At 42.0% G+C, this 14,841-nt stretch overlaps 1 protein-coding gene across 1 annotated transcript in view; it reads left to right on the forward strand.

Moving 5' to 3' along the window:
- Positions 1-4,786, forward strand: part of LOC127584160 (annexin A10-like) — a 77,100-nt gene extending 72,314 nt beyond the window's left edge. Inside the window, exons 12-13 of the mRNA XM_052040744.1 lie at positions 857-979; positions 4,718-4,786. Coding sequence (XP_051896704.1) covers positions 857-979; positions 4,718-4,786 — 192 coding nt within the window. The remainder of the gene's footprint in view (positions 1-856; positions 980-4,717) is intronic.
- Positions 4,787-14,841: the final 10,055 nt, after the last annotated feature.

The following is a 14,841-nucleotide window of genomic DNA, read 5'->3' on the forward strand; positions in this document are numbered from 1 at the left end:
CTTCCCCGCGCGCGGGTTCTCCCCGTCGCTCGGGGAAGACGAAGGCCCGCTGCCATCTTGGGCCTCGTCGCTCTGACGTCGCGCGACCCGACTGCCGAGCCGGTTCGCCTGCCCAGACGGTGAGTCGCTACAACTTCAAAGCAAGATACATTACTGCTTTGTTATATCTAAAGCCCAAAAGGAAAATAAATTGCCCTCTTACTTCAAACTTGGTTATTACTAGTTGGGTTCCTTGATTGAACAGTGTTAATCAAACAGCAATGGCTCTGCTACCTTTGACTTTTTATGGACTTTCTTCTGGGTGTGTACCTTGACTTTATGGCTTTAGTGGAAAATGGGTGGCAGTAAGTAATATACCTCCTGAATTTGACTCTGTTCAGTCAACAATGATCTCAGTGTAGTTTATCATTTAACTTGCATAAATATTAGAAAACTTACAACAGAAGTGAATAGCATAAGAGCTCCAGGAATGATTATCACTCAGGTTAATTTTATGATTTAATTTTTGCTGCAGTCTGCACATAAGAAATATATGCTGGCAACAGAATCTGAACTGTTCCTAATCCAGCATTAAAAAGAAAATCCTGCAGAATATATCTTACAATGTGCCAAACTGCATTCCCTATGAATGTTGCTACTTGCTCAAAGCATGATATTGCAAACTCATCCCTCCTGTGAATTTTTAATGACATTTTTAATGCTTACACTTACCACAAAATTTAGCACGACTATTTAAGAAGGCATTAACTGCACAATTTTGCAGTAATGATATTTGAACAAGCCTAAATGGCATGGCACATAGGGAATACTTTGCACTGGCCTAACAGATAACCGCGACTTTTATGATTTTATTTAGGACTATGGCTTTCACAACAGAACAGTTATAAGGATCATGATTTCTAGAAGTGAAATTGATCTGATGAATATCAAACAAAATTACAAGACCAGCTACGGAAATTCACTACGTCATGATATCAAGGTATGATTTATTCATTCTTAGGCACTTGCACTTGTGGAGACCGAGCAATTACCGAACAACCAGATTTGTTGTTTTCTTTGCCAGAACTCACGCAGAATCAGTCCGCTGGAATTTGAGTTGTACTCACAGCCATTAATTAGAAGATTTTTTTCTCCTAAATCTAACTCTTATGTTATTTTCTTTTTATTATCACTATACTGGTGATTTGGGTGAATCCAGCTGAAGTCGTTCCACTGCCCAAGCTGTTTGTGGTTTCCAGTTGTCCTGACTTCCCTGGGCAGAATGCAGACAGCTGACAAGTTGACCATCTGCACCCAGGAAGTGTCAGGTGAGGCATAATAAGATCTCAGTGGTGCACTGTCCTCATGCAGTGAACTGCTGAGACCCTGTCCCTGGAATACCTGACTGTCTTTGACAGGAGGCAAGGCTAGGGGTGGAGTTATGCCTCTTATCAAGGCAATCATGGCTTTATAACAAAAAAATAAACTATTGGAGCAACTCTGTGGAGGCAAAGGAATGGTCGTCGTTTCTGGCTGGGAGCCTGCATCAGTCTTTATAATAGTTTTTCGTTGTCTCTTATGCACAGACATTTAGAAAAGACTATTAGCATTGCTTTAAGTAATTAAAACAAATGTTTAAAAAGTTTAATTACTAAAAATAATTCAAAGAAAACTCACCCATTTCCTCCTAATCACAAGGCTAGGAATTCCCACTCAAATGATTGGGATCAATACTGCTGCACCAGACTTGATCTGGCTCAGGGTCGAAGAGGCCATTTCCCCAGTGTACTGCCGGACAATCCTGATTTGACTGGACAGCATGGTTCAGCCCATTGCATAAGAAAAAAAATCTGTTTACGTCTTTCAGTAACATAAATCCTTCAAAATACATCAAGTACTTTTAATGTGTAGGTAGTATTGCAGGTAACATGAAACCAATTTGGATTCAGGGGTATGATAGCATGCTGGTTATTTTAAACAACTAATAATCCAGAACCCAGACTAATGATTTGGAAGACACGAATCGAAATCCGAATCTGGCAACTGAAACATTTGAATTCAGCTTATTAAATAATTCTGGACTGCTGAAGGTAGAATCTGCAATTAAACTATCAGATTGTTCTTTAAAAAAACATCTGGTTCGCCGATGCAATATCCTAAGGTGACAACCTGGAACTCCTTGACCACCTTAGAGAGCTCGAACTTGCCAAAGACTGACAGAACTATTCAAATAGATTTAAATTGTTTTAAAAACTAAACTATTAAAAAAATATTATTTAAAACATATTAATAAGTAATTAACAATATTTAAATGAAGTACCCTGCACTTTCCTTTAGATAAGGAAATCTGCCATCCTTTTCCAGTCTGAACTTTATATGTCAAGATTCAACAACATTGCTGTGGCTCTCCCCTCTGAAATGGCCTGGCAACTCATTCAGTTCAAGATCGATTAGCAATGGGCAATGAATGCCAGCCACATTAGGATCACCCACATCCCATGAATGAGTAATCCAGTAATTTATAAGAACAATCTAGATAAGATATCTTTATTAGTCACATGTACATCAAAACACACAGCGAAATACATCTTTTTGCATAGAGTGTTCAGGGGACAGCCACGCTTCTGACACCAACATAGCATGCCCACAAGTTCCTAACCCCGTATGTCTTTGGAATGTGGGAGGAAACCAGAGGTAGTCTCATTGATGATTCTACCTATTGTTCCAAAATTATTTAATTAAGCTGAGATAAATACAACAAAGATCAATAATCAGAAAATCAATTTTTGCTAATATTGATTGTAAGACAATTAAGACCATTACTGACTCAGACATCAGGAAAACTCCCTAACTTTTGTTATATAGCAGCATGGGCTATTAGCTTCACCTAAACAAGTAAACAGTGCTGCAATAAAATAGTATCTTAGATTCTGTATGCAAATCTATTAAGTTTTGTTTGGACCCATGATCTTTGGACTCAGAGGAAGGTACCAGCAAACTGAACCAAGCTTGAAGTAATGAGTAACTACATCACATAATGGGCTAAATCACGCAGACTAATAACTGGCAAATCCACCTCAGGATATTGGGAATTCCAAGACATGCTGAATGTCAGATGCCAATGAATTTGACTGTCTGCTCGCTACTGAACCCAGTGGCAGAGCAGTAGCATACTGGATTCAGTTTTGCCCTAAGTTTTACCCCAATGATGACTGGCATGAGAAAGGAGATGCCATTTTTTTGAAAGGATGTCACCAACCTTGTGGACAAAGGCATGCACAAGAAAGTTGTTTCCTTATTTTGCTTTATTTCAATGTGATTAATTATCTGTTAATGAGCTTTTAATTAAATTTGTTTTATTTTTTAATTGTTTAAGTATTATATATTTGAATAGTTTTTTTCAGATCTTTGTTCGTTTTTGGCATTGTTGTCATTGTAGAATGTGTTGCCCAAGGCCTCCTTGCCACTTTGAGTCCATTCCATCTCATCATAGCCTGACTGGTGTAGAGGGTCAACCGATTCGGCACTCTGCACCCAGATATAGTAACTGCAGGCAGGCAGTGACCATGACGGCTGGTCCATGCAGCATGCCAGGAAGTAGATGATCCAGTTCCATGTGGAACAAGCAGGGAAAATCCTCAGTGTGTCCCCCAGTCAGTACTGAACTAGATAATTTCATTGAGGAAGGATGCTTCAATATTCTTCCTGGGGTCTGTTGGGTTCCCGTGCTCCTCTTGGCTGTATGAAGAAAGTATTTTCTCTAAAAACTCCACTTGCATCTTTTGAACTCTTCTGGACACAGTTTCTCTTTAAGCTGTGCTGATTTACAGAGAAATCGGCAGGACTTTCTGTGTAAGTTTCCACTTAAAATTGTGGACTTGTCCCAGTGGCATCATCAGAGCCTGATCAGATTTATTTAAAGGAGGATGCTGGGGGGCTTCCAGTGGGTTTCCCAGTTGCAAGTTTAAGATTGGAACTTGCTTTAATTCATCAGGATTGACATAGAAAAATCCTATAAGCCATTTTAACCATTCATCCATGGATTTTTGCCTAGTAAGCAAATTTAAAATTGGCACTAAAATATTGTCAATTTATTAATTCCTTGCAAGGTTTTTTCTGATTTTATGATCACTTTCAACTTGTACATTTGAATTATTTTAATAGACATGTATCCACATAAAACATAAAAATATAAGGAAATGAAATGATGCTATGCAAATACTAATTCACATGTAAAATTTCTGTCCTATTTTAACCCTTGTGGTTAACCATTTTGTTTTACTAGGTGTAATTGCATCATCATCGATATTATGAACTCAATAACAGGCTTCAACAACATGTAGCAAATCTTCAATAACATATAATAAATTTATACCTTACTACCAAAGCTGTTAAAACTGCTATCTCACCACCCTAGTGACCTGAGTTCAATCCTGACCTTTGGTGCTGTCTGTGTGGAGTTTGCACATTCTCCCTGTGACCATGTGCTTACTCTGGGTGCTCCAGTTTCCCAAACATGTGTGGGCTGCTAGGTTAATTAAACTCGTGTAGGTGAGTGGTAGAATCTGGGGGAGTTGATGGGAACATGACGAGAACAAAATAGGATTAGTGTAAATGGGAGCTTGATCTTTGGCATGGACTCAGAGGGAATGTTCTATGTTCGATAACACAGATACAATAATAATAGCTAAGATTACTTAAGTGGCTTTAAAGAAATATTTGTTTTGATTCCTTTCAGAAATATGCATCAGGACACTATGAGGCAGCCCTCTTGGCAATTTGCATTGGTGATGCTGATGACTATTAAATGAAGGAAGTTTCATGACTAAAACTGAAGTCTTACAAAACCCAACTCCACCCCAGGACATGTTGATTAAAAAGTCAAATTGTTATCTCAGAAAAAGTTAGTGAACTCTACATGTCTATTCAGTTATCAGAGATAAATCTCTTTTGTTTATCTGCAGAACATCTACAGAGAAATAGTCTGATAGATATTGTGAATCATAATTTATAAGTAATCTATCTAAAGATAATTTTGATATTGTAGAACAAAATCAATACATATTTGATGATATAATAATGATTTTAAATATGAGGGTAATTTGGACAAAATCAAGGAAACCGTTGTATAAACTTCTGTTGTTCTTATCAATCACAGATTTCTTAATGAATGCTACCATTTCTACTTAGTCATTTCTGGAAGAGCAGAGAATGTTGTCAGATGAAGGAACTTTAATTAATTATTGTGTCCAGATTAATTTTGCCAGTACCTATTTTAGAACTGATTATCATACAACTGATTTAACTCAAACTATTAATAAAGTTTTCTTTTCCTCTTAAATTGTATTTCATTGCATTTTAGATGAAGTTGCCTGGAGTGCATTTCATTGTAATTGCACTTCAGGTATAATCCTAATAATTGCAAAACATTCAACATGAAAGGCTTTGCAGTATCATATGATCAAAAGTTATGAATTGAAAAAATATCAGCCATTGAAATTCCTGAATTTCATTCCTAATGCGATGATCAGATTTGTTTCCTGTGAGAGGTTTGATTAAGAACACAAAATAATAGGAGCAGTAATAGATCACCTGGCCCACCATTCAATATGATCATGGCTGATCTACGCTGACCTCAACTGCTTTTCTGTGCCAGTTTTTCAGAGTCATCAATTCCCTGATCTTTCAAGAATTTATCTACCTTCAGCTTAAATACTGCTAATGATAAAACCTTCACAACGCTCTGGAGTTGAGAATTCCAGAGATTCACTAGCCTCAGTGAAAAGAAATTTCTATGCATCTCTATTTTAAATGACCAGCTCCTTATCTTGTTACCATTCCTGCTTGTTTGAGACTCTCATACAAGTGAAAACAACTCAGTGTTTACCCTGTCAAGCCCCCTTTGGATCTTACATGTTTGAAAAAGGTCCCCCCTCATTCTTATAAACTCCAAAGAATACAGGCCTAAACTGTTCATTCTTTCTTGATAGGACCAACCTCTCAACCCAGAGATTAGCCTGGTGAATCTCCTGTGGACTGCCTCCAATGCTGATATGTCCTTTTATAGGTGAAGGGAACAAATCTCTATGTAGTAATAAGGAGTTATAATTGGAGAAATTTCTCTACCTGCAATTATTAAAACATGAAAGGTTAGAAGTTCCTTAATCCCCTTTGGTGTTAAAACAAAATCTCACCCTAACAATATTTCAAAACACAATAAAAAGTTTTATTCCACTGCCTAGTCTGTAATTTAGCATTGTTGCTCTCCCTCTTGTTATGTTGCTTCAGATTCACCTAGTATTATGAGATTCTCTTGTTCTTCACACAGCTGCCAACAGTTAGCAGCTACTGAAGAGTGTCAATTACTTGGAAATTACTGCACTGGTTCTTTCAGAAGGCAGGGACTGTTCTCCCAGGTTTATTGACAGACATGGAGAGACTACTGGCTCACATTACCTGCAGGAGGGACATACTGTGTAGAAGGGGCGATGCAGACCCTCCATGGCCACCTGCAGGTGATACTGGCAGGAGATTGCTTGAGGGGGGATCTCCGGTTGAGGTATAGAATGCTAGAGTTATGCAGCTCAGAAACAGGCCCGTCAGCCCACCATGTCCAAGCTGACCGTAAAGCAGTCATCTTTACTAAATCCATTTACCTGCACTTGGTTCGTAGTCTTCTTTGTCTTAGCAACTCAAGTGCTTGTCTCGATATTTCTTTAATGTTGTGAGAGTACCTGTCTCCACCACCCCTTCACCCAATGTATTCCAGATTCCAACCACCTTCTAGGTGAAAAAAATCCCCTCTGAACTTCTTACACCCTCAACCTATGCCCTCTGATTGCAGACATCTCTGCAATGGGGACAAATTTCATACTATCTACCCTATTTATGCCCCTCATCGTTTTGTATACCTCAACAAAGTCCCCATAATCCCCACCTTGACTCTACCACTCCAAGGAAAACAAATCCAGCTATCCAGTCCTTCCTCATAACCATAACACCCCATCCTAGGCAATATCTGGGTGAATCTCATTTGCACACTCACTGGTGTAATCACATCCTTCCTATGGTGTGGTGACCAGAAGAGTACACTGTACTTCAGCTATAGCTTAACCAATGTTCTATAAACTTGTATGATAACCTCCTTGCTCTTAAATTCTATGTCCCAGCTAACGAAGGCAAATATTGCAAATGCCTTCTTAAACACCTTGTCTACCTTCAGGGATCCTTAGACTTACAATGTCCCTCAGTTCAATTCTCCCTTGGACCATTGTGTATGTCCCAGTGTGCCAAAAATGCAACATTTCACACTTATCAGGATTAAATTCCATTGCTTTTGCTCTGCCAGTCTTACTAACTCATTAATATGATCCTGTGGCCTAACACTACCCTCCTCAATATCAACAACACTAATACAGTAGACACAAGAGACTGCAGATGCTGGAATCTGGAGTGAAAAAAAACACAAACTGCTTGAGAAACTCAGCAGTTCAGGCAGATGGATAGTCGACATTTTGGGATGAGACCCTGCATCAGGACAGCTCATAGAGCAATGTTCCCTCTGCTGCTAGCCAGTTTTGCGACAGGTATCATGACCTTGTAAAATTGGTCAGTGAGCCCTCACGATTCATTACATCCACAACTTTGTACCAGTCACACTCAGCTAACACCTTTCCTTACCAATATGTGCATGCTGTCATTCACATATACAAGCTGTTGTCTCCCTTGTCCCCATCTCTCCCTTTCTCTCTTGACTTCCTGTTTTCTTGTCCCTACTGCTTACCATGTGCCTCTCTCCCTCCCTCTGCTACTCCATCCCTCTCTCTCTCTCTCCCTCTTTCAGCTGCTCAGCATATGCCTCTCTTACTCTTTGTGTGTCCTCTGCCTTTCCCACTCTCTCTCTCTTTCTCTCCCTCTGTGTGTGTCTCCCTATCCACCACCCTCCTTGCACCACCTGCTAACTTGTTCCTACAGAGCACAGGTCTGATACTAGAATAATAAGGGAGCAGCATTGCATGAGAAGAGCCACCTGCTATGAGTGACAGCAATCAAGCAGGAGGAAATGGGGAGCTACTGTATTGGTCAAATAGACGTTGAGTCCTGTCAGAAGTGATTCATTTTACTGTGCCAGATGATGGTTATGTCAAGGAAGCACAGGGACTAAAGAAGGAGGCTTCTGCTTCTATTAAGGCATACTCAAAGTCGTCCCGAGCTTGAACAGCCTCCATCCTCAGAGATTCATCTTTCAGGCTGGTATGACCCCTGAAAGATGAGGAGCAGTTGAGACCGCTTAAGAATGGAGGAATTGCAAAAAATGTGTTCTATTTATGTTTAGTTTATATTTTTTTGTGAATGCTGCTTATAGACCTTTAGACCTGTATGGAAACAACAAGTTACCTCACAGGCCAGCTGAATCCACTCCAGGTCATCCAACCTTACCTTCCAGTCCAGGTTAATCCGCTCCAGGTCTTCCAAGTCTGTTCACCAGCAGTCACTTACCTTCCAGTCCAGATGAATCCATGCCAGGTCTTCCAAGTCTGTTCACTAGCAGTCACTTACCTTCCAGTCCAGGGGAATCTTCTCCAGGTCTTCAAAGTCTGGCCAGAAGAAATTACATACCTTCCAGTCCAGTTGAATCCAATCCAGGTCTTCCAGGACTGTCTTTAAGCAATCACTTACTAGGTGGCTCCACTCCAGGACCGACGGGTCGCAGCCGCTTACCTCAGAAGCGTGGTAAGAGGGCTGGGCTGCAGGTGAGGCTGAAACAGCATGGATATAAGACCTCCCCTTCCCAGCATACTACCAGCTAATGTCCAGGCCATTGAGAACGAAGTTGATGAACTAAGGGCAAGACTGACCTACCAATGAGAACTGAGGGACTGTTGTGTGCTGTGTCTCACCGAAACGTGGCTTACACCTGCTTCACCTGACTGTGCCATTCAACCTTAGGGCTTCTCAATCCACCAAATGGACCGTACGACATCCTCGGGCAAATTTAGAGTCGGAGGGGTCTGCTTCTTAATCAATAACTTGTGCTACTTGCGCATGACGGTCCCGGCGAGCTCCTGCTCACCCAGCCTGGAATATCTAACAGTGAAGTGTTGACCATACTACCTGCCACGGGAGTTCACTTCAGCTATCCTACATCCCACCCCAGACGGACATGAACCTTGCATTCAATGAGCTATTCTCCATGGTCAACAACCTTGAGACAGGATACCCTGAGGCCCTCTTCATTACTACAGGTGACTTCAACCAGGCCAAACTCAACAGTGTGTTACCAAAGTACTACCAGCACGTCTCCTGTCTCACCAGGAGCCCTAACACCCTTGACCATTGCTATACAACCATCAAAGATGCCTTCCGAGCCACCCCCTGCCCTCACTTTGGTAAGTCAGACCACCAGGCTGTGCTCCTTCTCCCTGCATACAAACAGAAACTGAAATGGGAGGATCCAGTACAGAAAGTTGTGCAGTGCTGGTCTGAGGATACAGATGAGCTTCTACGCGACTGCTTTGAGTCAGTGGACTGGTCCATGTTCAACGACTCAGCTGCCAGCCTAGATGAATGTGTCACCACCATCACAGACTTTATCAGCGTGTGTTGAGGACTGTGTGCCAAAGAGGACAACACGGATGAACTGGGAGATCCACTCCCTACTGAAGTCAAGGACTACTGCACGCAAATCTGGTGACCCAAACCTTTACAAGAAATCGAGCAATGACCTCCAGAAAGCTATCAGGAATGCCAAAAGTCAATACCGGTTCAAAATAGAGTCCCAGACCAGCCATCAGTTGTGGCAGGGCTTACACACCATAACCGGCCACGAAAAGAATTTGGGCAGCATAGATTCTATGCACGTTTTGAACAGAAGGGAAGTGGATTGTCACCACCCACCATGACTGCCTTCAATGCAACTGAACCCATAGTCACCATCAAGGACGTAACACCAGTCTTCCGGAGAGTGAACACGAGTAAAGCATCTGGCCCAGATGGTGTCCCTGGCTGAGTGTTCAGATCTTGTGCTGAACAGTTGGTGGGGTTAGTTGCAGACATATTTGACCTCTCGCTGCTTCAATCTCAGGTTCCTACCTGTTTTAAGAAGACCACTATCATCCCGGTACGAAGAAAATCAAAGTAACATGCCTTAATGATTATTGACCAGTGACTCTGACATCCACCATCATGAAGTGCTTTGAGAGGTTGGTCACGGCGCGCATCAGCTGCAGCCTCCCAGACAATCTTGACCCACTGCAATTCACCCACTGCCGAAACAGGTCTACAGTGGACGCCATCTCCCTGGCCCTACACTCAGCCTTGGAGCATCTGGACAGTAAAGACACCTGTTAGACTATTGTTTATTGACTACAGCTCCGCCTTCAGTACTATAATTCCAAGCAAACTCAACACCAAACTCCGAGACCTGGGACTCAACACCTCCCTCTGTAACTAGATCCTTGACCTTCTGACCAACAGACCACAATCAGTGAGGATAGGCAGCAACACCTCCAGCACGATTATTCTCAACACTGGTGCCCCACAAGGCTGCATCCTCAGCCCTCTACTCTACTCCCTATATACTCATGACTGTGTGGCCAGATTCTGCTCTAACTCCATCTACAAGTTTGCAGATGGCACCACTATAGTAGGCCCTATCTCAAATAACAATGAGACAGAGTACAGGAAGGAGATAGAGAGCTTAGTGACATTGTGTCATGACAACAACCTTTCCCTCAATGTCAACAAAACAAAAGAGCCGGTCATTGACTTCAGGAAAGGGGGCGATGTACATGCACCCGTCTACATCAGTGGTGCTGAGGTCGAGAGGGTTGACAGCTTCAAGTTCCTAGGAGTGAACATCACCAATAGCCTGTCCTGGTCCAACCACATAGACACCACAGCCAACAAAGCTCACCAGTGCCTCTACTTCCTCAGGAGGCTAAAGAAATTTGGCATGTCCCCTTTGACACACACCAATTTTTATCGATGCACCATAGAAAGCATCCTATCTGGAAGCATCATTGCTTGGTATGGCAACTGCTGTGCCCAGGACCGCAAGAAACTGCAGAGAGTTGTGGACACAGCCCAGCACGTCACAGAAACCAGCCTCCCCTCCATGGACTCAGTCTATGCCTCTCGCTGCCTTGGCTAAGCAGCCAGCATAATCAAAGACCCCACCCACCCGGGTCATTCTCTCTTCTCTCCTCGTCCATCAGGCAGAAGATACATACCACCAGGCTCAAGGATGGTTCTTTTATATGATGAGATGGACTCTTGACCTCACAATCTACCTTGTTTGACCTTGCACCTTATTGTCTACCTGCAATGCACTTCCCTGTATCTGTGACACTTTGCTCTGTATTCTGTTATTGTTTTTACCCTGTACTACCTCAGTGCACTCTGTACTAACTCAATGTATCTGCACTGTGTAATGAATTGATCTGTACGAATGGTATGCAAGACAAGTTTTTTACTGTACCTCGGTACAAGTGACAATAATAAGCCAATACCAATATATGATGCTATGTGCCTGTGATGCTGCTCCAAGTAATTTTTTCATTGCACTTGTGCATACATGTACTTGTGCATATGACAATAAACTTGACTTTGAATTGTATGAGCTGGATTTGACCAGTAAAAAGTTCCTCAGTTGGTTTACAGCAATTGCTCGTTGCAACAATGTATGATTGTCAATGGAATGTCTAATCAATGCAATATAGATGTACACCTGCATTTGGAGAACCCTGCAATGGCAGCAAATGCCTGTGCCCAACATGCCCGATCCTGTGAAGTGAAAGGGCAGGAAATGAAATATTCTTTTCTGAAGCAAAGAGTAAACAGTAAAATGTGGTGTACATCAGTAGCTTCAGCCTGAAGTTTTTGCTGGCTAAGAAGTTCAAAGTGATGGCAACCTTGATTTTGACTGTGAGAGCCGTCCAGACATGTGAATGAGCTAGTATCTGAGGTTTTTTTGAGGTCATTGATGTCAGTAAAGACTACCTTTTGAAAGCGCAGCCTAGATAGATATTCTTTTTTTTAGGTAGTTCCTCAGGATCAAAGATGACTTTCATTCTGGTTATGTGGGAATTGAGGCGACTGACGAGGTTACTGTGGGAGCCACAGACTCTTCCACAAATGGAGACATAAGAGACTGCAGATGCTGGAATCTCGAATCTTCTACAAATGGGTCAGCAGGTGTCTGATGGGGCAAGTGAGTGGGTAGTTTGTGAGGTGATGTGCTCCTTCTGTCTTCAACACAGGGCTTCTATGATGCCAATGCATAGACTCGAGGCTCTCAATACCATCCTAAATGTTTCTGCTCCACCTTGATTCTTTTTTAGGCATGTTACATTCTTCATAAGACTTTGAGCACATCCTTGAATCTTTTCTTCTGCTCACCTGGTAATTTCTTCCTGTGATAAAGCTCAGAACAGACAGCCTTTTTTGGATGTCTGTCATCAGGGATATAAATAACACTGCCTGCCAGATAGAGCTAATTGAGTGTAATTAGAGCCTCAAGGTTGGTTTGCTTGATCTTCTGGTAAATTTGGAGGTTATTGCAAAGAGACTGTGGGTGGGATCTTACAAGTGCTTTGAGGTGTAGGCAGTCAGGTCTCAGAAGCATATAGGAGAGCAGAAAAAAAACTTCCTTTGCATTGGCCGGGAATCAAACTCAGGATGCCCACGTTGCAAACAAAAATTCTACCAATGCACCATCAATACGACAAGTCATATATTACGTTACTCCTCTGGAAACTGTACATAAGAGCATGACTCCCTGCAGGGCCTGGGTGGAAAAGACCAGTGAAGTGGTCCTCATGGGTGCCTGTGTTTCACATGCATGTTATCTCTCAAGGGCAGAGGTAGTTCTAGGCAAATTCCCATTGCAAGTTAGCTCTGCTTGCACAAAATTATTTGGAAATGGTAATAGGATCAGTCTTCAGTGTGAGCTGTGTCCAGAGTAAGCTTGAGTGTGTAAACTGGTGTGCAGCAGGCTGGCTATCAAAACAGGTTTAGTTTGACTGGTCGTTTCAATAATGTTGTTTGTGAACATTCAGCATTTGTAAAAGCTGGTTGAAAATCAAATAAAAATTCCAGATCCTGAAAATCTGAAATAAAAACAGAAAATGCTAGAAACACTCTACAGGCCAGACAGCATATATGGAAAGAGAAACAGAGTTAATATTTCAAGTCTGAAGCCCTTCATCACAACTGAAAAAAAAAGAGAAAATAAATTGTGGTAAAACTCTGAAATTCACTGTCCAATTATTAGGAAATCTCATTGGTTCAACATCTGGCTCATCAGCTTATGTTTGGCAAGCTCCCTTTTAACTCACCTGGGTCCTGGTTCCCATGTTCCCTCTAAACATACATGGTTCACTGGAAATTTTACTATATTACTATATAACATCTGAAAAACAGTAAATTAAAAATACGTTTGGGTATTAAGAGAAATATCATCCAATAGTCTGCAAAATCAGGCAATTCACATCACCGAAGTCCCAAGTGTACCTGATTATCAGAATTTTACAGGTGGGGGAGGGATAGGTAGAACAAAGGGAGTATCTCTGACAGGATGAGATTAAATGGGTCAATGTGGCAGTTAGAAACAGTTAATCTTTCTTTGTCTGTATTATGTGTCGCTAATGGAAGGGCTGTTGGACATGCCCAGCGGGCCAGATAATACTAGCGGAGGGAGAAAAACTGAGCCAAAATCACAGATGAATGACTGGCAGAAATGACCAGTTATGATACAATAAAGAAGTGAGTTACCTAAAGATGATGAATTTGATATTGAGACTGGAAGGCTGCAATGTGCCCAGATGGAAGATGAGGTGTAGTCCCTCAGGCTTGTGTTGTACCTCACTGTAGAAGTGCAGGAGACCGGATAGGTCAGAATGGGAGTGGAATGAAGAATTAAAGTGACAGGCTCAGGTTCCCTCCAGCAGACTGAACACAAGTGCTCTGCAAAATGATCATCCAATTTGCATTTGGTTTCTTCTGTGTAGAGAAGACCACATTGTGTACACCAAATGCTGTATACTGATTGCAATACTTCAGACTGGAGCCGAATGGTTGACTCCTAACTACCCTTCAAAGTGGCCTGGCAACCTACATAAATGTATCAAGCCACCAAGAATTAAACAGAATAGACAACCAGCCAGTGAGCTAAGCACCAGATTCAAGCAATGGGGACCATCCAACCTGGTTGAGTGTATGGGTAGGATTCTGCAATTCACTGCCTGACAGGGCCATGGAGGCAGAAATTCTCATTTCTCAAACAAGCACTTCTTTTACAGTAAACTACAGGCAATGAACCGTGAGGTGGAAAACATCATTAGTTTTGAAAGCTCTTTATCAACTTGCATAGGTGTGTGCTGAATACCGTAGTCTCATTCTGTGCCCCTCAATCTCCATGATTCCATCACTGTGGGGACATGTGACAAAAAGCTTCTCTCAAACAAAATCGAGTGTGAGACCCTGAGTTGCAGGCACCGAAGGCCGGAACAAAAATAAATGTTGGTAACACTCAGCAACTCTCTGGAACATGAAGCGTTATCTGATAATTGGGTGAGAAACAAAGGACTGCACCCCAGGGAAATATGCTCTCCCATCCTCCCCCACACCTGCCTATCACTATCTCTTACCCGCATCTATCACCACCTTGTGCCCACCCCGCCTCCCCTCTTTTGTCCACCTATCACTGCTCTGCTTTTCCCTCCTATATATATTGGGTTTCCCCTTTTCCTATCTTCAGTCCTGAACTGAAACATTAAACTGCCTGCTTTTCATCTGTAATGGGGTGTCCAGCCTAAAAAATTAGAGCCTTTCCTTCCACAGATGCTGTCTAGTCTGATGAGT

The sequence above is a fragment of the Pristis pectinata genome, chromosome 2 (assembly GCF_009764475.1).
Source record: "Pristis pectinata isolate sPriPec2 chromosome 2, sPriPec2.1.pri, whole genome shotgun sequence".
NCBI lineage: Eukaryota > Metazoa > Chordata > Chondrichthyes > Rhinopristiformes > Pristidae > Pristis > Pristis pectinata.